This window comes from Scyliorhinus canicula, chromosome 21 (genome assembly GCF_902713615.1).
Source record: "Scyliorhinus canicula chromosome 21, sScyCan1.1, whole genome shotgun sequence".
NCBI classification, from domain to species: Eukaryota; Metazoa; Chordata; class Chondrichthyes; order Carcharhiniformes; family Scyliorhinidae; genus Scyliorhinus; species Scyliorhinus canicula.
This window is the reverse complement of record NC_052166.1, coordinates 1,247,938-1,272,339: the sequence shown is the minus strand read 5'-3', so window position 1 is coordinate 1,272,339 and position 24,402 is coordinate 1,247,938. Positions and strand designations below refer to the sequence as shown.

Below are 24,402 nucleotides of genomic sequence, written 5' to 3'. Positions count from 1 at the left end.
GCCCGTCCAGTCCATTATTGCCTCTGCCCCTTCGACACAGAGATCGTCACCACGTCGCCGTCGGTGGGATATTTACTGCGTGAAAACCCATTGCTGCGTTTCCTACATCACACCAGTGGCGTGAGCGAACGTTTCGATCCGCACCATGGCTAATGCATCCCTCCAGCAGCCGGAGGGCAGAAAACAAGTCACGCTTTCCCCTGGTGACACGCTCGCTGATTGGCAGACAGGCACGTGAGCTAAACAGGCAGCCGGCATGAGCGGCCGCAAACGGATCTCTTGCTCCGCTGGGAGCATCTTCATTCACAAGGTTCGAAGGGCATCGTCCGACCCGACTGAACTCACCATCTGGCGACTTCAGGCCCTCGAACCTTTCAATGTCACATCCCTACCCCTCACCTCCTCGATTCCACAGGTGCCCAGAAATACCGCCTTGATGCCCTCTTCCCCTAAGCTCCATCTCCCTCCCTGCCTCCCTCCCTAACTTACTTACTTAACTCCCTCACCTGGCTGACTGCCCACTGCGCCGCAGCAATCGCTGTACTGGCCACGGAAGCAGCACTAGCCCGGCTGCCATCCGTCAGCACCACATCCCTGCAGCGAGAGGGGAAAGAAAGAGGATATGAGACGGAGGAAACTTGCCATTAGTGAGTCTGCAAGCAGACATCAAATTACACTTTCAACCAATTCAGCTCAGCAGAGCAACGTCTCACCAATCAGCAATTTAACGTTACGCCGAGGGAGTGCTGCACTGTCAGAGGGTCAGTACTGAGGGAGTGTCACACTGTCAGAGGGTCAGTACTGAGGGAGTGCCGCACTGTCAGAGGGTCAGTACTCAGGGAGTGCTGCACTGTCAGAGGGTCAGTACTGAGGGAGTGCCGCACTGTCAGAGGGTCAGTACTGAGGGAGTGCCGCACTGTCAGAGGGTCAGTACTGAGGGAATGCCGCACTCTCAGAGGGTCAGTACTGAGGGAGTGCTGCACTGTCAGAGGGTCAGTACTGAGGGAGTGCTGCACTCTCAGAGGGTCAGTACTGAGGGAGTGCTGCACTGTCAGAGGGTCAGTACTCAGGGAGTGCTGCACTGTCAGAGGGTCAGTACTGAGGGGGAGTGCTGCACTGTCAGAGGGTCAGTACTGAGGGGGAGTGCTGCACTGTCAGAGGGTCAGTACTGAGGGAGAGCCGCACTGTCAGAGGGTCAGTACTGAGGGGCGCCGCACTGACGGAGGGTCAGTACTGAGGGAGTGCCGCCCTGTTAAGGGTCAGTGCCGAGGCAGTGCCGCACTGTCAGAGGGTCAGTACTGAGGGAGTGCCGCACTGTCAGAGGGTCAGTACTGAGGGAGTGCCACACTGTCAGAGGGTCAGTACTGAGGGAGTGCCGCCCTGTTAAGGGTCAGTGCCGAGGGTGCGCCGTGCTGTCGGAGGGTCAGCCTTTTAGCTAAGGCCTGAAACCGAGGCCGATCTGCCTGGCAGGTGGACGTCCAGCTTCGAGCCTTCGCAGGATGTAGCGTGGGATGGGGGTTCTCTGCAGTCGGAGTGAAAGTATTAATGTGCCTGCTGCTCTGAGGCTGTGAAAGGCATTTTAATAAAACAAATTGGTCATTTACCCAATCAGCAATGCAAGACGAGCGAACGTACCTCTTGGTGCCTTTAGCGAACTCTATATTGATGGTTTTCCCATCGATGTTGAGGGGAGGTTGCAGAGACTGAAGGATCTGCAACAGCTGGGAGGCTTCCTGCAAACAGATAGAAAAGTCAACTCCAGCAGCACAAACACTGAATAACTCCAGCAGCCACTAACACTGAATAACTCCAGCCGCAGTAACACTGAATAACTCCAGCAGCCACTAACACTGAATAACTCCAGCAGCACTAACACTGAATAACTCCAGCAGCACTAACACTGAATAACTCCAGCAGCACTAACACTGAATAACTCCAGCAGCACTAACACTGAATAACTCCAGCAGCCACTAACACTGAATAACTCCAGCCGCACTAACACTGAATAACTCCAGCCGCACTAACACTGAATAACTCCAGCAGCCACTAACACTGAATAACTCCAGCCGCACTAACACTGAATAACTCCAGCAGCCACTAACACTGAATAACTCCAGCCGCACTAACACTGAATAACTCCAGCAGCCACTAACACTGAATAACTCCAGCAGCACTAACACTGAATAACTCCAGCAGCACTAACACTGAATAACTCCAGCCGCACTAACACTGAATAACTCCAGCCGCACTAACACTGAATAACTCCAGCAGCCACTAACACTGAATAACTCCAGCAGCACTAACACTGAATAACTCCAGCAGCACTAACACTGAATAACTCCAGCAGCACTAACACTGAATAACTCCAGCCGCACTAACACTGAATAACTCCAGCCGCACTAACACTGAATAATTCCAGCAGCCACTAACACTGAATAACTCCAGCAGCCACTAACACTGAATAACTCCAGCAGCCACTAACACTGAATAACTCCAGCAGCCACTAACACTGAATAACTCCAGCCGCACTAACACTGAATAACTCCAGCAGCACTAACACTGAATAACTCCAGCCGCACTAACACTGAATAACTCCAGCAGCCACTAACACTGAATAACTCCAGCAGCACTAACACTGAATAACTCCAGCCGCACTAACACTGAATAACTCCAGCAGCCACTAACACTGAATAACTCCAGCAGCCACTAACACTGAATAACTCCAGCCGCACTAACACTGAATAACTCCAGCCGCACTAACACTGAATAACTCCAGCAGCACTAACACTGAATAACTCCAGCAGCACTAACACTGAATAACTCCAGCAGCACTAACACTGAATAACTCCAGCCGCACTAACACTGAATAACTCCAGCAGCACTAACACTGAATAACTCCAGCCGCACTAACACTGAATAACTCCAGCAGCCACTAACACTGAATAACTCCAGCAGCCACTAACACTGAATAACTCCAGCAGCCACTAACACTGAATAACTCCAGCCGCACTAACACTGAATAACTCCAGCCGCACTAACACTGAATAACTCCAGCAGCCACTAACACTGAATAACTCCAGCCGCAGTAACACTGAATAACTCCAGCCGCACTAACACTGAATAACTCCAGCAGCCACTAACACTGAATAACTCCAGCAGCCACTAACACTGAATAACTCCAGCCGCAGTAACACTGAATAACTCCAGCCGCACTAACACTGAATAACTCCAGCAGCACTAACACTGAATAACTCCAGCAGCACTAAGACTGAATAACTCCAGCCGCACTAACACTGAATAACTCCAGCCGCACTAACACTGAATAACTCCAGCAGCACTAACACTGAATAACTCCAGCAGCACTAACACTGAATAACTCCAGCCGCACTAAGACTGAATAACTCCAGCCGCACTAACACTGAATAACTCCAGCCGCACTAACACTGAATAACTCCAGCCGCACTAACACTGAATAACTCCAGCAGCACTAACACTGAATAACTCCAGCAGCACTAACACTGAATAACTCCAGCAGCACTAACACTGAATAACTCCAGCCGCACTAACACTGAATAACTCCAGCCGCACTAACACTGAATAACTCCAGCCGCACTAACACTGAATAACTCCAGCCGCACTAACACTGAATAACTCCAGCCGCACTAACACTGAATAACTCCAGCCGCACTAACACTGAATAACTCCAGCAGCCACTAACACTGAATAACTCCAGCCGCACTAACACTGAATAACTCCAGCAGCCACTAACACTGAATAACTCCAGCCGCACTAACACTGAATAACTCCAGCAGCACTAACACTGAATAACTCCAGCAGCACTAACACTGAATAACTCCAGCAGCACTAACACTGAATAACTCCAGCAGCACTAACACTGAATAACTCCAGCCGCACTAACACTGAATAACTCCAGCAGCACTAACACTGAATAACTCCAGCCGCACTAACACTGAATAACTCCAGCAGCCACTAACACTGAATAACTCCAGCAGCCACTAACACTGAATAACTCCAGCAGCCACTAACACTGAATAACTCCAGCCGCACTAACACTGAATAACTCCAGCCGCACTAACACTGAATAACTCCAGCAGCCACTAACACTGAATAACTCCAGCCGCAGTAACACTGAATAACTCCAGCCGCACTAACACTGAATAACTCCAGCAGCCACTAACACTGAATAACTCCAGCAGCCACTAACACTGAATAACTCCAGCCGCAGTAACACTGAATAACTCCAGCCGCACTAACACTGAATAACTCCAGCAGCACTAACACTGAATAACTCCAGCAGCACTAAGACTGAATAACTCCAGCCGCACTAACACTGAATAACTCCAGCCGCACTAACACTGAATAACTCCAGCAGCACTAACACTGAATAACTCCAGCAGCACTAACACTGAATAACTCCAGCCGCACTAAGACTGAATAACTCCAGCCGCACTAACACTGAATAACTCCAGCCGCACTAACACTGAATAACTCCAGCCGCACTAACACTGAATAACTCCAGCAGCACTAACACTGAATAACTCCAGCAGCACTAACACTGAATAACTCCAGCCGCACTAACACTGAATAACTCCAGCAGCCACTAACACTGAATAACTCCAGCCGCACTAACACTGAATAACTCCAGCAGCCACTAACACTGAATAACTCCAGCAGCACTAACACTGAATAACTCCAGCAGCACTAACACTGAATAACTCCAGCAGCCACTAACACTGAATAACTCCAGCCGCACTAACACTGAATAACTCCAGCCGCACTAACACTGAATAACTCCAGCAGCACTAACACTGAATAACTCCAGCCGCACTAACACTGAATAACTCCAGCCGCACTAACACTGAATAACTCCAGCAGCACTAACACTGAATAACTCCAGCAGCACTAACACTGAATAACTCCAGCAGCACTAACACTGAATAACTCCAGCCGCACTAACACTGAATAACTCCAGCCGCACTAACACTGAATAACTCCAGCCGCACTAACACTGAATAACTCCAGCAGCCACTAACACTGAATAACTCCAGCCACACTAACACTGAATAACTCCAGCAGCACCAACACTGAATAACTCCAGCAGCACTAACACTGAATAACTCCAGCAGCACTAACACTGAATAACTCCAGCAGCACTAACACTGAATAACTCCAGCCGCACTAACACTGAATAACTCCAGCCGCACTAACACTGAATAACTCCAGCCGCACTAACACTGAATAACTCCAGCAGCACTAACACTGAATAACTCCAGCAGCACTAACACTGAATAACTCCAGCAGCACTAACACTGAATAACTCCAGCAGCACTAACACTGAATAACTCCAGCCGCACTAACACTGAATAACTCCAGCCGCACTAACACTGAATAACTCCAGCCGCACTAACACTGAATAACTCCAGCAGCACTAACACTGAATAACTCCAGCCGCACTAACACTGAATAACTCCAGCCGCACTAACACTGAATAACTCCAGCAGCACTAACACTGAATAACTCCAGCAGCACTAACACTGAATAACTCCAGCAGCACTAACACTGAATAACTCCAGCCGCACTAACACTGAATAACTCCAGCCGCACTAACACTGAATAACTCCAGCAGCACTAACACTGAATAACTCCAGCCGCACTAACACTGAATAACTCCAGCAGCCACTAACACTGAATAACTCCAGCCGCACTAACACTGAATAACTCCAGCCGCACTAACACTGAATAACTCCAGCCGCACTAACACTGAATAACTCCAGCTGCACTAACACTGAATAACTCCAGCCGCACTAACACTGAATAACTCCAGCCGCACTAACACTGAATAACTCCAGCAGCACTAACACTGAATAACTCCAGCAGCACGAACACTGAATAACTCCAGCCGCACTAACACTGAATAACTCCAGCAGCCACTAACACTGAATAACTCCAGCAGCACGAACACTGAATAACTCCAGCCGCACTAACACTGAATAACTCCAGCAGCACTAACACTGAATAACTCCAGCAGCACTAACACTGAATAACTCCAGCCGCACTAACACTGAATAACTCCAGCAGCCACTAACACTGAATAACTCCAGCAGCACGAACACTGAATAACTCCAGCCGCACTAACACTGAATAACTCCAGCAGCACTAACACTGAATAACTCCAGCAGCACTAACACTGAATAACTCCAGCCGCACTAACACTGAATAACTCCAGCAGCCACTAACACTGAATAACTCCAGCCGCACTAACACTGAATAACTCCAGCAGCCACTAACACTGAATAACTCCAGCAGCACTAACACTGAATAACTCCAGCAGCACTAACACTGAATAACTCCAGCAGCCACTAACACTGAATAACTCCAGCCGCACTAACACTGAATAACTCCAGCCGCACTAACACTGAATAACTCCAGCAGCACTAACACTGAATAACTCCAGCCGCACTAACACTGAATAACTCCAGCCGCACTAACACTGAATAACTCCAGCAGCACTAACACTGAATAACTCCAGCCGCACTAACACTGAATAACTCCAGCAGCCACTAACACTGAATAGCTCCAGCAGCCACTAACACTGAATAACTCCAGCCGCACTAACACTGAATAACTCCAGCAGCACCAACACTGAATAAGAGTGTAGAAGAGAGCCTTCGGTCCATCCAGTCTGCACCAACACATGGAAAGTTCCTGACCTGCCCACCTAATCCCATTTGCCAGCACTTAAATGTTAAGTCGTACTGAGTGCTCATTCAGGCACTTTTAAAAAGGATGTGGGGCAACCCGCCTCTGCCACCCTCCCTGCCAGGGCATTTCAGACTATCACCAGCCTCTGGTTCAAATGGTTTTTCCTCAAAACCCCCCGGAATCTTGATCAGCTCCGACCAAGATCAGCACTCCCAGATAAAAACCTCACAATTCACGAGAGTGAAAGTACGGCCAGCAGGATACAACACCAGCACTCCCAATGACAGGTAGCAGGCCTCCCCCAGTCCACTTCTGTAATGTAGAGGGAGCTTTACTCTGTATCTAACCCCGTGCTGTACCTGTCCTTGGAGTGTTTGATGGGGACAGTGTAGAGGGAGCTTTACTCTGTATCTAACCCTGTGCTGTACCTGTCCTGGGAGTGTTTGATGGGGACAGTGTAGAGGGAGCTTTACTCTGTATCTAACCCCGTGCTGTACCTGTCCTGGGAGTGTTTGATGGGGACAGTGTAGAGGGAGCTTTACTCTGTATCTAACCCCGTGCTGTACCTGTCCTGGGAGTGTTTGATGGGGACAGTGTAGAGGGAGCTTTACTCTGTATCTAACCCCGTGCTGTACCTGTCCTGGGAGTGTTTGATGGGGACAGTGTAGAGGGAGCTTTACTCTGTATCTAACCCCGTGCTGTACCTGTCCTGGGAGTGTTTGATGTGGACAGTGTAGAGGGAGCTTTACTCTGTATCTAACCCCGTGCTGTACCTGTCCTGGGAGTGTTTGATGGGGACAGTGTAGAGGGAGTTTTACTCTGTGTCTGACCACGTGCTGTACTTGCCCTGTGTGCATTTGCTCATGATATAATTTGCCTGATATTGAAAAGATAAGATTAATTTGATGAATGTTAATTTCAGATTTGAAATAAAACAGGTTGTTGACAAAGACGTGCCTGAGACTCACCACAATGGTTGAGAGCTGTATGAAAGCGAAGCCTCTATTCAGCTGGGTCTGTTTATCTTTAATAAGACGCACATTGGAGGGAGACAGAACGGCGTAGGGGGTCAACGCGTGAAGTATCACATCCAGGGTAGTGTGGGGGTTTAAATTCCGCAGAATTACAGCTGGCACAGAAAACAAAACAAGAACATGAATCAGCAGCTCCGCTAAATTGCCAATTAGTCTCACAGCTCAAAATTACTCCCATACAGACGGGTACAATGAGGATTTTCCACAGTCTATCCACATGACTAATCACACGAGATACCCACTTGTTGAAGAGTAACTGACCCATCCCCACAGTACTGTACCCCAGTGTTATACAGTGACAGACCCATCCCCACCAGTACTGTACCCCAGTGTTATACAGTGACAGACCCATCCCCACCAGTACTGTACCCCAGTGTTATACAGTGACAGACCCATCCCCACCAGTACTGTACCCCAGTGTTATACAGTGACAGACCCATCCACACAGGTACTGTACCCCAGTGTTATACAGTGACAGACCCGTCCCCACCAGTACTGTACCCCAGTGTTATACAGTGACAGACCCGTCCCCACCAGTACTGTACCCCAGTGTTATACAGTGACAGACCCATCCCCACCAGTACTGTACCCCAGTGTTATACAGTGACAGACCCATCCCCACCAGTACTGTACCCCAGAGTTATACAGTGACAGACCCGTCCCCACCAGTACTGTACCCCAGTGTTATACAGTGACAGACCCGACCCCACCAGTACTGTACCCCAGTGTTAGACAGTGACAGACCCGTCCCCACCAGTACTGTACCCCAGTGTTATACAGTGACAGACCCGCCCCACCAGTACTGTACCCCAGTGTTATACAGTGACAGACCCATCCCCACCAGTACTGTACCCCAGTGTTATACAGTGACAGACCCATCCCCACCAATACTGTACCCCAGTGTTATACAGTGACAGACCCGCCCCACCAGTACTGTATCCCAGTGTTATACAGCGACAGACCCGTCCCCACAAGTACTGTACCCCAGTGTTATACAGTGACAGACCCATCCCCAACAGTACTGTACCCGTGTTATACAGTGACAGACCCGTCCCCACCAGTACTGTACCCCGTCTTATAGTGACAGACCCCTCCCCACCAGTACTGTACCCCAGTGTTATACAGTGACAGACCCTTCCCCACCAGTACTGTACCCCAGTTTTATACAGTGACAAACCCGTCCACACCAGTACTGTACCCCAGTGTTATACAGTGACAGACTCGTCCCCACCAGTACTGTACCCCAGTGTTATACAGTGACAGACCCGTCCCCACAAGTACTGTACCCCAGTGTTATACAGTGACAGACCCATCCCCACCAGTACCGTACCCCAGTGTTATGCAGTGACAGACTCGTCCCCACTGTGTTGTTCCTCGTGTCTTAATAAAGCTCGTAGTCTCAAATGTGGAGAAGATGTTTTTGTCGTGAATTTGTTCTCACTTCAGATCTTAACTTACGGCTACCTCAAATACTGCCTGCTTGTGTGTCTGTGTCCTGCTACGAGTTCTGCCTTCCGTGAAGTGTGTCGTCACTTCCTGTCCCTGTGTATATATAGCTCTCCCGTGCTCCCTCTAGTGCTTGCTTAGTTGTATTGCATCTACTCAGATCTACGATCACCACATCCCCCCTTTTTTCTTTACATATTTTCTGTACATCATTAAAGAAAATTGTACAAAACTGTTACTTATGATATGTGTATCTATACAAGTGATGGTGCTATTGCATATTTTACAAAGCCAAGTTATATTTATGAGTCCACTCAATAAAAACATTTATGAGTCCATACTTGATGAATTTGTTAACTGAGTTTTTTCTCTTGTTGTTGTTGACGTGGTGAATGTTGTCGGTGTTCTTGTTATTTTAAGTAACCAATGCGTCATCCTGAGGTGTTTGCATGGTCGAACCACTGATGTTGACTGACATGGACTTTTTTCTGTGCTTGTGGTATCGATTTATTATGTCATCTGCCTTGAAAGCTGGTGTGCTTGCTTGTTCTGGAGAAGATGTGAGTTTGTGCGATTCGTTGTCATCCCATGGCATGTTTGTAGTCTTGTCATTGTTTTGCAGTGTGCTGTGGCATTGTCCTTCATGTGCACAGTTGTACCATTTTGTACAAGTCGTTGTTTCATTGCTGTTGTTTCTTTCGTTCCTGTCTTTGTTTTCGTTGCCGTTCTTGTTGCTGTTTTTGTCGTTTCTGTCTTTGTTGTTGTCGCTATCTTTGTTATGCTTCTTGTTGGTTTTGTTGTTCTTCTTGTAGTTTTTGTCGTTGTGCTTGTAGTTTTTGTTGGTGCTGTTGTTCTTGTTTCTGCGGTGCTTCTTGCGATTTTTGTTGTTCTTGTCGCGCTTCATGTTGCTTTTGTTCTTGCTCTTGTTGTTCTCGTTTCTGCTGTGCTTCTTTTGGCTTTTGTTTTTCTTGTTATGCTCAATGAGTGTCCCGTGTGGATAATTTGAGTCATTGAACATTTCGTCACGAGAATGGTGAGAATGATCTGATGTTGCATTGATGCTGGTGACATCAGTCATTTGTTGTGGATTTGATTTGTCGTCTTAGCTTTCTTGGTGCTCCTCTTCTGGAGTCAAATTCTTCGCGATTTCATTTGACGCGGTCTCTCTGGACACTTGGTCTCCTCTTCCGGAGTCAAAATCTTCATGACTACAATTGACGTGGTCTCTCTGGACTCTTGGTGCTCCTCTTCTGGAGTCAAAGTCTGCATGGTTTCCATTGGCGTGGTCTCACTGGACTCTTGGGTGGCCCGACTCTGTGCTTCTGTACAGTCTCGCTGTGATCCTGTACCTCCTGTATGTCGAGTGTGATCACCTTGTCACTGTTTTCACATGCAGTGGGTAGATGTACATTGTCTTCTTCTTGATTATGTGAGCTTGGTAGACTTTCATAGTCTGCTTGCGGTTGCTCAGATACGGCGGGTTGACCTTCATGGTCTTGTTCATGCATGGTGTTCGCCAGGGAGTGTTTGCTTGCTTCCCTTTTGGAGTCTTTCATCACTCGCACTGTGGAGCCTGTCATCGCTCGCTCTGTGGAGTCTTTCTGTGCTCTCTGTGTGGTGTCATCTTCGCCTTGGGTATTGCTGTCATCCAATGTATCGACGATCTGCCATGGCACCATGGTGTTGGATTCATCTACCACGAGTAGATTCGTGTTGAGCTTTGCGACCGTGTCGCTGATGCTGTGATCAGCATATCCGAATAACTCAGCCATGTCTGAGTAGTATTCTTCGAAAACCAAATCACCTTGGTTGGATTCATCTACCACGAGTAGATGCGTGTTCAACTTTGCGACCGTGTCCCTGATGCTGTGATCAGCATATCCGAATAACTCAGCCATGTCTGAGTAGTATCCTTCGAAAAACAAATAGTCTTTTGTTGTTTCGGAATTGTTTTTGTTCTCTTCACTTTGGGTGGTGCAGACTGCTTTTTCCAGGGTGTTGTGCGAGTTGTTTTTAACTGCTGGTTTAAGTTCAGGCGTTTTTTTTGTCTTCTGAGGCAAGAAAGTTTGGTTTTACCGCTTTAAGTATCTTGTTTTCAATTTTCGGGCATTTTCCCTTTTAAGTAGGCGTGGTCCGGATGTTCAGACATGATGACGCTCGTGATGTCATGCGTAGGAATCAATTGCGCATGCGCAAATCGGCCTTCCTTCACTGTGCGGTTTTGTGTCCACTGCGCATGCGCGACTTGCGCATGCGCATAACGATCCGCGACCAAAACGTTTTGAGGCTGCGCATGCGCGGCTTGCGCATGCGCGGCTTGCGCATGCGCAGAACGCAAAATGGGTGGTTGTAACTGCGCATGCGTGGCTTCCATTCCCTGCGCATGCGCAGTTTGTAGTTCTTTATCTGCCCGAGACTGTAAAATGTGGTCGGACGCCATTTTGTCGCGGATTTCAGCGTTGTTTCTCTCTGAAAGTTGTAAGTTACCTTTTCCTTTCGATCTGGACTGGATTTCAGCGTTGTGGCTGTGTGAAAAATTCAAGTAATTTCTTCTTTTTGATCTGTACTTTTCACTCGCGATTTCTTGTTCTTTTAGTGATTGTTCAAGTTTTGCATCACTCAGTCTCTGTGCAGTTTGGCCTCTGAGCATACCGTGCTGTTCAAATTCTTTACAGTACTCTTCAAATTTGTTTAGAAGTGTTTGTAAGCTGTTGCTGTCTTCATCTTTTGAGTATTTAAATCCATTATATACTTTCCTAGCTTCATGTCCTGCGATGAGCATTGGTATTTTAATTTTGTCTGAGGCTGCTGCTACATCATTAGCTATGATATAAAAATCGAACATTTGTTTAAACATTTTCCAGACATTTCTTACATTGCCAGTCGTGTCCAGCTGAGGTGGGTATCCAAGCCACATCCTCGAATTAGCGATGTCTTCCCAAGTCGAATGTCCAGTAGGAGATTTCCATGCCATTTTGTTCTTTCTGTATCTGCAGCTAAGTTGTCCTGTAGTAAGCGTCTGAAGCCACTCTTGGTGCCATGTGTTGTTCCTCATGTCTTTATAAAGCTCGTAGTCTCAAATGTGGAGAAGATGCTTTATTGTGAATTTGTTCTCTCTTCAGAGCTTAACTTACGGCTACCTCAAATACTGCCTGCTTGTCTGTCTGTGTTCTGCTACGAGTTCTGCCTTCCGTGAAGTGTGTCGTCACTTCCTGTCCCTGTGTATATATGGCTCTCCCGTGCTCCCTCTAGTGCTTGCTCAGTTGTATTGCATCTACTCAGATCTACGATCACCACACCCACCAGTACTGTACCCCAGTGTTAAACAGTGACAGACCCGTCCCCACCAGTACTGTACCCCAGTGTTATACAGTGACAGACCCACCCCCACCAGTCCTGTACCCTAGTGTTATACAGTGACAGACCCACCCCCACCAGTACTGTACCCCAGTGTTATACAGTGACAGACCCGTCCCCACCAGTACTGTACCCCGTGTTATACAGTGACAGACCCGTCCCCACCAGTACTGTACCCCAGTGTTAAACAGTGACAGACACATCCCCACCAGTACTGTACCCCAGTGTTATAGTGATAGACCCGTCCCCACCAGTACTGTACCCCAGTGTTATACAGTGACAGACCCATCCCCACCAGTACTGTACCCCAGTGTTATACAGTGACAGACCTATCCCCACCAGTACTGTACCCCAGTGTTATACAGTGACAGACTTGTCCCCACCAGTACTGTACCCCAGTGTCATACAGTGACAGACCTGTCCCCACCAGTACTGTACCCCAGTGTTATACAGTGACAGACCCATCCCCACCAGTACTGTACCCCAGTGTTATACAGTGACAGACCCGTCCCCACCAGTACTGTACCCCAGTGTTATACAGTGACAGACCCGTCCCCACCAGTACTGTACCCCAGTGTTATATAGTGACAGACCCGTCCCCACCAGTACTGTATCCCAGTATTATAGTGACAGACCCATCCCCACCAGTACTGTACACAGTGTTATACAGTGACAGACCCATCCCCACCAGTACTGTACCCCAGTGTTATACAGTGACAGACCTGTCCCCACCAGTACTGTATCCCAGTGTTATACAGTGACAGACCCATCCCCACCAGTACTGTATCCCAGTGTTAGTGACAGACCCATCCCCACCAGTACTGTACCCCAGTGTTATACAGTGACAGACCTGTCCCCAGCAGTGCTGACCCCAGTGTTATACAGTGACAGACCCATCCCCACCAGTACTGTATCCCAGTGTTATACAGTGACAGATCCTCCCCACCAGTACTGTACCCCAGTCTTATACAGTGACAGACCGGTCCCCACCAGTACTGTATCCCAGTATTATACAGTGACAGACCCTCCCCCACCATTACTGTACCCCAGTGTTATACAGTGACAGACCCATCCCCACCAGTACTATATCCCAGTGTTATACAGTGGCAGACCCATCCCCACCAGTACTGTATCCCAGTGTTATACAGAGACAGACCAGGCCCCACCAGTACTCTGTCCCAGTGTTATACAGAGACAGACCCGTCCCCACCAGTACTGTACCCCAGTGTTATACAGAGACAGACCCGTCCCCACCAGTACTGTATCCCAGTGTTATAGTGACAGACCCATCCCCACCAGTACTGTACCCCAGTGTTATACAGTGACAGACCCTCCCCACCAGTACTACCCCAGTGTGATACAGAGACAGACCTGACCCCACTAGTAGTGTACCCCAGTGTTATACATTGTGCAACCTGTCTGAACCTGTTCTCCGTGATGCTCCAAGACCCTTGAAACAATCTCGCACTTACTGTCATTGGCATTCTCGTTGAGTTGCTGCTGGCTGTGCAAGGGGTGCTGGTGGTGTAGCTGAGGGGGTTGGAACGGCTGTGGGAATTTAAGCAGAGGCTGTGGGCCCTCCGGTAGGGGCAGCTGCAGATCCTTCCTTCCCGGCACCAGGCGCAGTTCACCTTCTGCAAACGGCAGAACGAGTCACATTAACACAACTCTGACATACGCATCCTTGTTATTCTATCCTGATGGAGGAGAGATTTGGCAGAGTGATGTGAGCGATTCAGGTACGGAGGGGAGACTGGAGCCGTTGGGGTTGGGCTCTTTTTTCATTATTCATTTCCGGGCCGTGGGGTGTCGCCGGCTCAGCGTTTATCTCCCATCCTTAATTGCCCCTCAAGAATGTGGTGGGTGAGCTGCCACCTTGGGCCACTGCAGTCCCCGTGTAGCTGCACCCACAGTGCTGCTCAGGCGTCAGTTCCATGAGTTGGGCCCAGCGACCCAGCGATAAGTGAAGGAACGGCCGAGAGGACGGTTGGAGGCTCAGCGGGGAATTTCCAGGTGCTCATCGAATCCCGACAGTGCCGGAGGCCATTCAGCCCTTCCAGCCTGCTCCACCATTCATCAGGATCATGGCTGATCATCAAGTTCAATACCCTGATCCCGTCCTCCCTTCATATCCCTCGATCCCTTTAGCTCCAATGTATCATTTTCAAATAAATTTAGTGCACACAAACCTTTTTTTCTAATTGAGGGGCAATTTAGTGCAGCCAATGTACCTAGCCTGCACATCCTCTGGACTTGTGGGAGTGAAGGCCACACAGACACGGGGAGAACGGGCAAAAGTACAGACAGTGACTCCAAGAGCGATAATTAATTCCTTCTTGAAATTACACGTGTTGTCCTCAATTACTTTCTGTGGCGGTGAATTCCACAGATTCACCATTCTCTGGGTGAAGAAATTTCTCCTCACCTCAGTCCAAAAAGGTTTACCCCTTATCCTCAAACTATGACCCCTAGTTCTGGACTCCCCCACCATCGGCAACATTCTTTCTGAATCTACCCTGTCTAATCTTGGTAGAATTTCATCAATTTTTATGAGATCCCCTCTCACTCTTCTAAAACTCCAATGAATATAATCCGAACCGACTTAGTCTCTCCTCATATGACAGTACCGCCATCTCAGGAATCAGCCTGGTAAACCTTCGCTGCCCTCCCTCCATGGCAAGAACATCCTTCCTCAGGCATGGACGTCAAAACTTCACACAATACTCCAGGTGCAGCCTCACCAATGCCCTATACAATTGCTGTAAAACATCTCTATTCCTATACTCAAATCCTCTCGCTATGAAGGCCAACATACCATTTGCCTTCTTTACTGCCTGCTGTACCTGCGCGCTCACTTTCAGCGACTGATGCACGAGGACTGATGCACCAAGGTCTCGCTGAGCAGGAACCCTGGCTGATTTCCCATCTCTCTCTAACCCAGGGATCACTGGACAGTGATCAGGAGCAGGAACCCTGACTGATTTCCCTCTCTCTAACCCAGGGATCACTGGACAGTGATCAGGAGCAGGAACCCTGGCTGATTTCCCCTCTCTCTCTAACCCAGGGATCACTGGACAGTGATCAGGAGCAGGAACCCTGGCTGGTTTCCCCTCTCTCTCTAACCCAGGGATCACTGGACAGTGACCAGGAGCTGGAACCCTGGCTGGTTTCCCCTCTCTCTCTAACCCAGGGATCACTGGACAGTGACCAGGAGCAGGAACCCTGGCTGGTTTCCCCTCTCTCTCTAACCTAGGGATCACTGGACAGTGATCAGGAGCAGGAACCCTGGCTGATTTCCCCTCTCTCTCTCTCTCGCTAACCCATGGATCACTGGACAGTGATCAGGAGCAGGAACCCTGGCTGATTTCCCCTCTCTCTCTCTCTCGCTAACCCATGGATCACTGGACAGTGATCAGGAGCAGGAACCCTGACTGACTCCCTATCTCTCTCTAACCCAGGGATCACTGGACAGTGATTCAGAGCAGAATAGTGAAACCACTCAAAGCTGACTGTAGCCCCACTGGTTCCCATGCCAGGGTGCGATTGGCTGACTTGTTACAGGCTGGGAGCGGAACCAAACGCCTTAGAAGTAATTCTGGCCGTACACTCAGCCACGTTAAATGATGGTTGTCACGGTGGTTTGCACTGCTGCGTCAATCTGCTGTTTCAATCCCAGCCTTGGGTCACTGTCTGTGCGGAGTCTGCACGTTCTCCCCCTGTCTGCGTGGGTTTCCTCCGGGTGCTCCGGTTTCCTCCCACAGTCCAAAGATATGCAGGTTAGGTGGATTGGCCGTGATACATTGCCCCTTTACTGTCCAAAAGGTTAGGTGGGGTCACGGGGCTACAGGGATAGGGTGGGGGCGTGGGCCTCGGTCCGGTGCTGCTTCAGAGAGTTGGTGCAGACTCGATGGGCCGAATGACCTCCTTTTGCATCGAGTAAACATCGGAATGTTTCATTTAAAAAATATACAGAAATATCAACAAAGGGGGACAGAGAAGTCGGAGTAGATTGGAGAATTCATGTCTGGCTCGAGGGCCCTGGGGGGAAAAGTGGTTTGGGTTATTTGCCCTGGTGGTGGTAAGTGCAGAGCTGAGGAAAACACCCGACACTCACCTGACTTGGGGACACCGCACTTGAAGCACTTTTCGCGCCGTTTAAAATTCTGCACAGCACACTGCAAGGCAAGTGGGACACAGCTTCAAACAGAGGCAGCACCGACAAGAGTTCCCCGCGCATCCCGTACAAAGCACAAATCCATAGCCCTGGGCCAGCAAGTGACAGTCATAGAAATTACAGTGCAGAAGGAGGCCATTCAGCCCGTCAAGTCTGCACCGGCCCTTGGAAAGAGCACCCTACCTAAGCCCACACCCCGATCCAATCCTCGAAACCCAGTAACCCCACCCAATCCAACCCAACCTTTCTGGACACTAAAGGCAATTTAACATGGGTAATCCACCTAACCTGCACATCTTTGGACTGTGGGTGGAAACCGGAGCACCCGGAGGAAACCCACGCACACACGGGGAGGACGTGCAGACTCCGCACAGATAGTGACCCAGTGGGGAATCGAACCTGGGGCCCTGGAGCTGAGAAGCAACTGTGCTAACCACTGTGCTACCCTGCCCCTCCTTTTGGCACATAGAAACGGTAGATAGTCAACATCCTTTCACAAAGATAGAGGAGTCTAGAACTAGAGGGCAGAGGTTTAAGGTGAGAGGAGAGCGATACAAAAGAGAGCAGAGGGGAAATTCTTTTCACGCACAGGGCGGTGAGCATCTGGAATGAGCTGCCAGAGGCAGTGGTAGAGGCGGATACAATTTTGTCTTTCAAAAAGCAGTTTGACACGGTGGTGCAGTGGTTAGCACTGCAGCCTCACGGCGCCGAGATCCCAGGTTCGATCCCGGCTCTGGGTCACTGTCCGTGTGGAGTTTGCACATTCTCCCCGTGTGCAACCCAAAGATGTGCAGGGTAGGTGGATTGGCCATGCTAAATTGCCCCTTAATTGAAAAAAAAAGGATTTTTTTTTAATGTTTGGGCGACAGATTGTGATGGTTTTTCCTGTTGATTCCCTTATTTCCTCTTTCTTTACTTTTTGCCGTTAACATTTCTGATCCACGGATGCTCAATGGACATGTGTCTTTAAGTCACCCAGCAGAGAGCATGAAGAATTCAAGAAGCTGCAACACAGTTTCTGGGGCTGCTACCTTTGGACAGTAAGACACAGGCGGCAGCACAAGTGGATAGCACTGTGGCTTCACAGCTCCAGGGTCCCAGGTTCAATTCCCCGCTGGGTCACTGTCTGTGCGGAGTCTGCACGTTCTCCCCGTGACAGTGCGGCACTCCCTCAGTACTGACCCTCTGACAGTGCGGCACTCCCTCAGTACTGACCCTCTGACAGTGCGGCACTCCCTCAGTACTGACCCTCTGACAGTGCGGCACTCCCTCAGTACTGACCCTCTGACAGTGCAGCGCTCCCTCAGTACTGACCCTCTGACAGTGCGGCACTCCCTCAGTACTGACCCTCTGACAGTGCGGCACTCCCTCAGTACTGACCCTCTGACAGTGCAGCACTCCCTCAGTACTGACCCTCTGACAGTGCGGCACTCCCTCAGTACTGACCCTCTGACAGTGCGGCACTCCCTCAGCACTGACCCTCTGACAGTGCGGCACTCCCTCAGTACTGACCCTCTGACAGTGCGGAGCTCCCTCAGTACTGACCCTCTGACAGTGCGGCACTCCCTTAGTACTGATCCTCTGACAGTGCGACATTCCCTCAGTACTGACCCTCTGACAGTGCAGCTCTCCCTCAGTACTGACCCTCTGACAATGCGGAGCTCCCTCAGTACTGATCCTCTGACAGTGCGACACTCCCTCAGTACTGACCCTCTGACAGTGTGACGCTCCCTCAGTACTGACCCTCTGACAGTGCAGCACTCCCTCAGTACTGACCCTCTGACAGTGCGGCAGTCCCTCAGTACTGACCCTCTGACAGTGCAGCGCTCCCTCAGTACTGACCCTCTGACAGTGCGGCACTCTCTCAGTACTGACCCTCTGACAGTGCGGCAGTCCCTCAGTACTGACCCTCTGACAGTGCAGCGCTCCCTCAGTACTGACCCTCTGACAGTGCGGCGCTCCCTCAGTACTGACCCTCTGACAGTGCGGCGCTCCCTCAGTACTGACCCTCTGACAGTGCGGCACTCCCCGAGTACACCGGCCTAAGAGGGAGGCAGAAGCAACACCGCAGCAAGCCTGTACCTTGTTGCAAAGCCAATCCTCATTTGCCTTGGGCTTCGGGTCGCTGTAGTACATGGAGACTTGCTGCCCAAGAATCACGAGAGAGTGCTGCAAGAAATACAGGAGTGACACAGTGAATTCCAGCCTCAGAACGTAGGCTCCCCACTTCATGCCTCAATTGTGAAAAAACAAAACCTTCTTTGGAAAGGAATGAGCGAAACAAAAAAAAAACACAAACCAAAGACCGCATCAGATTGGAGAACAAAATAAAAACAAATTGAGAAAATAAACGGCTGTAACCCTTCAACTGTGGAACAAGGGGACCCGGCCCTTAGCCGACCTTCTGACAAAATAACCACCATCGGGACACCTTGCTGAGGCTGGTGGACGGAATGAGAGGAACAATCCTGCCTCCTTGGAGAGGCAACAACCTTTCTGCTGGAAACAAACAGAGGAGCAACTTGCATTCAGATGAGAAACAACACTTGGGGAGCCTTTAGAACAGAAAGGGACACACACACACGCATGCGCGCGCACACACACAGGCACACACACAGACACACACACACCCAGGCACATACACGCAGACACACACACGCAGACGCACACAAGCAGGTGCACACACCCACAGACGCACACGCAGTGCACACATGCAGGCACACACACACGCAGGCACACACACGCAGACACACACACACGCAGGCGCGCACACGCACACACACCCAGCCACATACACGCAGACGCACACCCACAGACGCACACGCAGGTGCACACATGCAGGCGCACACACACACGCAGGCACACACACACACGCAGGCACACACACACACGCAGGCACACACACACACGCAGACAGGCACACACACGCAGGCACACACACGCAGACAGGCACACACACGCAGACAGGCACACACACGCAGACAGGCACACACACGCAGACAGGCACACACATGCAGGCACACACACGCAGGCATACACATGCAGGCACACACACGCAGGCATACACACGTAGGCACACACACGCAGGCACACACATGCAGGCACACACACACATTCTTGACCACTCTCCTAATCCGGAGAATCACACATGGAGGCCAGGCCATTAAAGAGCGGTGGGAATGCTAGAAGAGACGAAGCAAGCGGGAAACCACCAGGCAAGCAGGGCAGAATTCAACAAAGGTGACAAGGGAGCGAAAAGGGAGGGAGCCGGGCCCCGGGTCAGAAGCTGCCAACGGGAGAAATCTTGCCCGCCAGCCCGGAACCATCCGGAGGGCGGGGCAGCAAGGGGGGTGCATGGGAGAAATGCTTCGACGGGAGCTGGCCGCTGTGCACAAAGCCGAGCGACTCAGGCCGTCCGGCACCACTGGGTGTCCAGCCACTACCCAACACAGCCACACACACACACACAGCCACACACACACACAGCCACACACACACACAGACACACCAGGCCCTCAACGCAATGCGCAATGATGCAGCTTCCAACCCAGAAATCCAGCGCACACTAGATATCGGGAGAAGAAACCTCAAACTGGTTGGAGAGAAACAGAGAGAGAGAGAGAGAGAGAGAGAGAGACAGAGAGAGAGAGAATATGACTGGCAGAAGTGAGACCAGCACCACGCTCTCTTGCAGCGCACCAGGTCCTGTAACACAGTTGACACTACTGCTTCACAACAGGTCCACCACCAACAGGCTGGTACAGTATCCATCACTGCTTCACACCGAGACACAACCAGGTACCATCAGCTTTCAGTCGCAGGAGGATTATACTGGCCTCTCCACTCCTGGGAGTGACACTGGACACTCCCGCTGCCGGGCAGGTCACCTGTCAAAGAGAACGCCGCAACTCAGCCCAGTCTCCGCGATCGTTAGACCGTGACAAACGTGTGTCAGTCAGCTCCGGAACGAGGTATAATGGGGTGGGGACCAACCAAACAGAGGCGTGGAAACCAATTAAGCAGCACCTTCATTCCCAGCAAAGCATGAATCCGGTGGGAACTGAACCCCTGTGAGGCGGCTCGGCACATCCCCACCGCACAAAAACCGGGAGGCCTCGCGTCAGAGATGGGGATGGGGGGGGAATGATAATCCTGCTGCGACTGCAACCCCATCGGCATCATTTCCCAGCCCACCGCTCGCCTCTCGTCAACTGAAGCACTCCTCTCTGCAACAACACAACCACCGAATGTGGAAAGGAAAACCAGAGATCTCCAACACTGTCAACATTCCTTCACACAGACCGACATTTCGGCAATGATTCACTCACCGGGTCTGCAAACACCCAGCTTACACAGAGAGAACCAGCCGGGAATGAGTTACAGACTGGAATCTAATCGAGGGGTTCGGGATGGTTTATATATAGAATAACAGATACCCGGGAGTGAGTTACAGACTGGAATCTAATCGAGGGGTTCGGGGTGGTTTATATATAGAATAACAGATACCCGGGAGTGAGTTACAGACTGGATTCTAATCGAGGGGTTCGGGGTGGTTTATATATAGAATAACAGATACCCGGGAGAGAGTTACAGACTGGAATCTAATCGAGGGGTTTAGGATGGTTTATATATAGAATAACAGGTACCCGGGAGTGAGTTACAGACTGGAATCTAATCGAGGGGTTCGGGGTGGTTTATATATAGAATAACAGATACCCGGGAGTGAGTTACAGACTGGAATCTAATCGAGGGGTTTGGGTTGGTTTATATATAGAATAACAGATACCCGGGAGTGAGCTACAGACTGGAATCTAATCGAGGGGTTCGGGGTGGTTTATATATAGAATAACACATACCCGGAAGTGAGTTACAGACTGGAATCTAATCGAGGGGTTGGGGGTGGTTTATTTATAGAATAACAGATACCCGGGAATGAGTTACAGACTGGAATCTAATCGAGGGGTTCGGGGTGGTTTATATATAGAATAACAGATACCCGGGAATGAGTTACAGACTGCAATCTAATCGAGGGGTTCGGGGTGGTTTATATATAGAATAACAGATACCCGGAAGTGAGTTACAGACAGGAATCTAATCGAGGGGTTAGGGGTGGTTTATTTATAGAATAACAGATACCCGGGAGTGAGTTACAAACTGGAATCTAATCGAGGGGTTTAGGGTGGTTTATATACAGAATAACAGATACCCGGGAATGAGTTACAGACTGGAATCTAATCGAGGCCTTTGGGGTGGTTTATATATAGAATAACAGATATCCGGGAGTGAGTTACGGACTGGAATCTAATCGAGGGGTTCAGGGTGGTTTACATATCGAATAATAGATACCCGGGAGTGAGTTACAGACTGGAATCTAATCGAGGGGTTCAGGGTGGTTTATATATAGAATAACAGATACCTGGGAGTGAGTTACAGACTGGAATCTAATCGAGGGGTTTGGGGTGGTTTATATATAGAATAACAGATACCCGAGAGTGAGTTACAGACTGGAACCTAATCGAGGGGTTCGGGGTGGTTTATATATAGAATAACAGATACCCGGGAGTGAGTTACAGACTGGAATCTAATCGAGGGATTCGGGGTGGTTTATATATAGAATAACAGATACCCGGGAGTGAGTTACAGACTGGAATCTAATCGAGGGGTTCGGGGTGGTTTATATATAGAATAACTGATACCCAGGAGTGAGTTACAGACTGGAATCTAATCGAGGGGATCGGGGTGGTTTATATACAGAATAACAGATACCCGGGAGAGAGTTACAGACTGGAATCTAATCGAGGGGTTCGGGGTGGTTTATATATAACAGATACCCGGGAGTGAGTTACAGACTGGAATCTAATCGAAGGGTTTAGATATTAACAGGTGACAAATGCTGACTTGGCCAGGGGTCTCGATGGGGAATGAGAGTCAGTGAATCCTGGACTAAGATCCCACTGCTGGACAGACAGATGAAGACATTTCTCCGCTCTGGAAGATGATGTTCAGGAAAGAGGGCATTCCAAATGAGTGCATTTTCCCTGGAACTCAACACCTCGATCCACTCAGCTTCGGAGCTCAAACTTTACAGCAATAGCGCTCAAAATACCACGTGACTGCGAAGGGCTGCTGGCAGCGCCAGTACGCCGCAACAGTATCATCACCACCGCTGCTTCATTCCTCACACCACAAAGCCAAGTATTCCAAAAAGGCCTCTCACACACACCAGAGAGGGAGGGACCACACACCATCATCAAACATTTATACAATTCTGCTCTTTCTCTCCTGAACCGTCACACTGTAGAATCTCACAGTGGCCATCGAATCCCAGTGTGGACAGTCAGCATCAGCAGGCCATCACCCCAAAGAGAAAACTATCACAGCATCACCGTGGGGAGTCATCAGGAACGCTGCCTCAATTCCCCTTCTCCCCAACCAAGGGATCACTGGACAGTGACCAGGAGCAGGAACCCTGGCTGATTTCCTCTCTCTCTAACCCAGGGATCGCTGGACAGTGACCAGGAGCAGGAACCCTGGCTGATTTCCTCTCTCTCTAACCCAGGGATCACTGGGCAGTGATCAGGAGCAGGAACCCTGGCCGATTTCCCCTCTCTCTCTAACCCAGGGATCACTGGACAGCGATCAGGAGCAGGAACCCTGGCTGATTCCCTCTCTCTCTCTCTAACCCAGGGATCACTGGACAGTGATCAGGAGCAGGGGCCCTGGCTGATTTCCCCTCTCTCTCTCTAACCCAGGGATCACTGGACAGTGATCAGGAGCAGGGGCCCTGGCTGATTTCCCCTCTCTCTCTCTAACCCAGGGATCACTGGGCAGTGATCAGGAGCAGGAACCCTGGCTGATTTCCCCTCTCTCTCTCTAACCCAGGGATCACTGGACAGTGATCAGGAGCAGGAACCCTGGCTGATTTCCCCTCTCTCTCTCTAACCCAGGGATCACTGGGCAGTGATCAGGAGCAGGAGCCCTGGCTGATTTCCCCTCTCTCTCTAACCCAGGGATCACTGGACAGTGATCAGGAGCAGGAACCCTGGCTGATTTCCCCTCTCTCTCTCTAACCCAGGGATCACTGGGCAGTGATCAGGAGCAGGAGCCCTGGCTGATTTCCCCTCTCTCTCTCTAACCCAGGGATCACTGGACAGTGATCAGGAGCAGGAACCCTGGCTGATTTCCCATCTCTCTCTCTAACCCAGGGATCACTGGGCAGTGATCAGGAGCAGGAGCCCTGGCTGATTTCCCCTCTCTCTCTAACCCAGGGATCACTGGACAATGATCAGGAGCAGGAAGCCTGGGTGTGGCCTGCGCTGCACGCAAAACCACATTCAATGTTATCCATGAAGACAGCACATTGGTCCATTACTGCACCCCATGGGGACACAGGACACCATCAATCTGGTGGTCTCACTCCCACTTGGGATGCAGGCGCATAATCTCAAATGCCTTTGCATTCCAGCAGCTCAATCCCCTCCTGCTCCAAGGCTCCTCGAGGGACCGTCACACCGAGTGGGCACACCAGGGATGGGGGGGGGGAAGCAATGCGAACAATCCCCTCTCCCCCCCCCTTCCCAGTACCACTCTACCAAGACCGACAGCAAGCACACATCGCAGGAGGGGAGGTGGGGAGACCCGAGGGGGGAGCGGGCAGTGTCCCCCTCC

At 50.2% G+C, this 24,402-nt stretch overlaps 1 protein-coding gene across 4 annotated transcripts in view; it reads right to left on the bottom strand.

The window, feature by feature from the left end:
- rbm10 (RNA binding motif protein 10) overlaps positions 1-24,402 on the bottom strand; it is a 51,591-nt gene that overhangs the window by 24,120 nt on the left and 3,069 nt on the right. For all 4 annotated transcript variants that reach the window (XM_038781624.1, XM_038781625.1, XM_038781626.1 and 1 more), the window contains exons 2-7: positions 18,817-18,903; positions 16,675-16,735; positions 14,033-14,194; positions 7,692-7,852; positions 1,636-1,733; positions 507-594 (exon numbers count right to left, since the gene is read on the bottom strand). In XM_038781624.1, the coding sequence (XP_038637552.1) occupies positions 507-594; positions 1,636-1,733; positions 7,692-7,852; positions 14,033-14,194; positions 16,675-16,735; positions 18,817-18,903 (657 nt within the window). The remainder of the gene's footprint in view (positions 1-506; positions 595-1,635; positions 1,734-7,691; positions 7,853-14,032; positions 14,195-16,674; positions 16,736-18,816; positions 18,904-24,402) is intronic.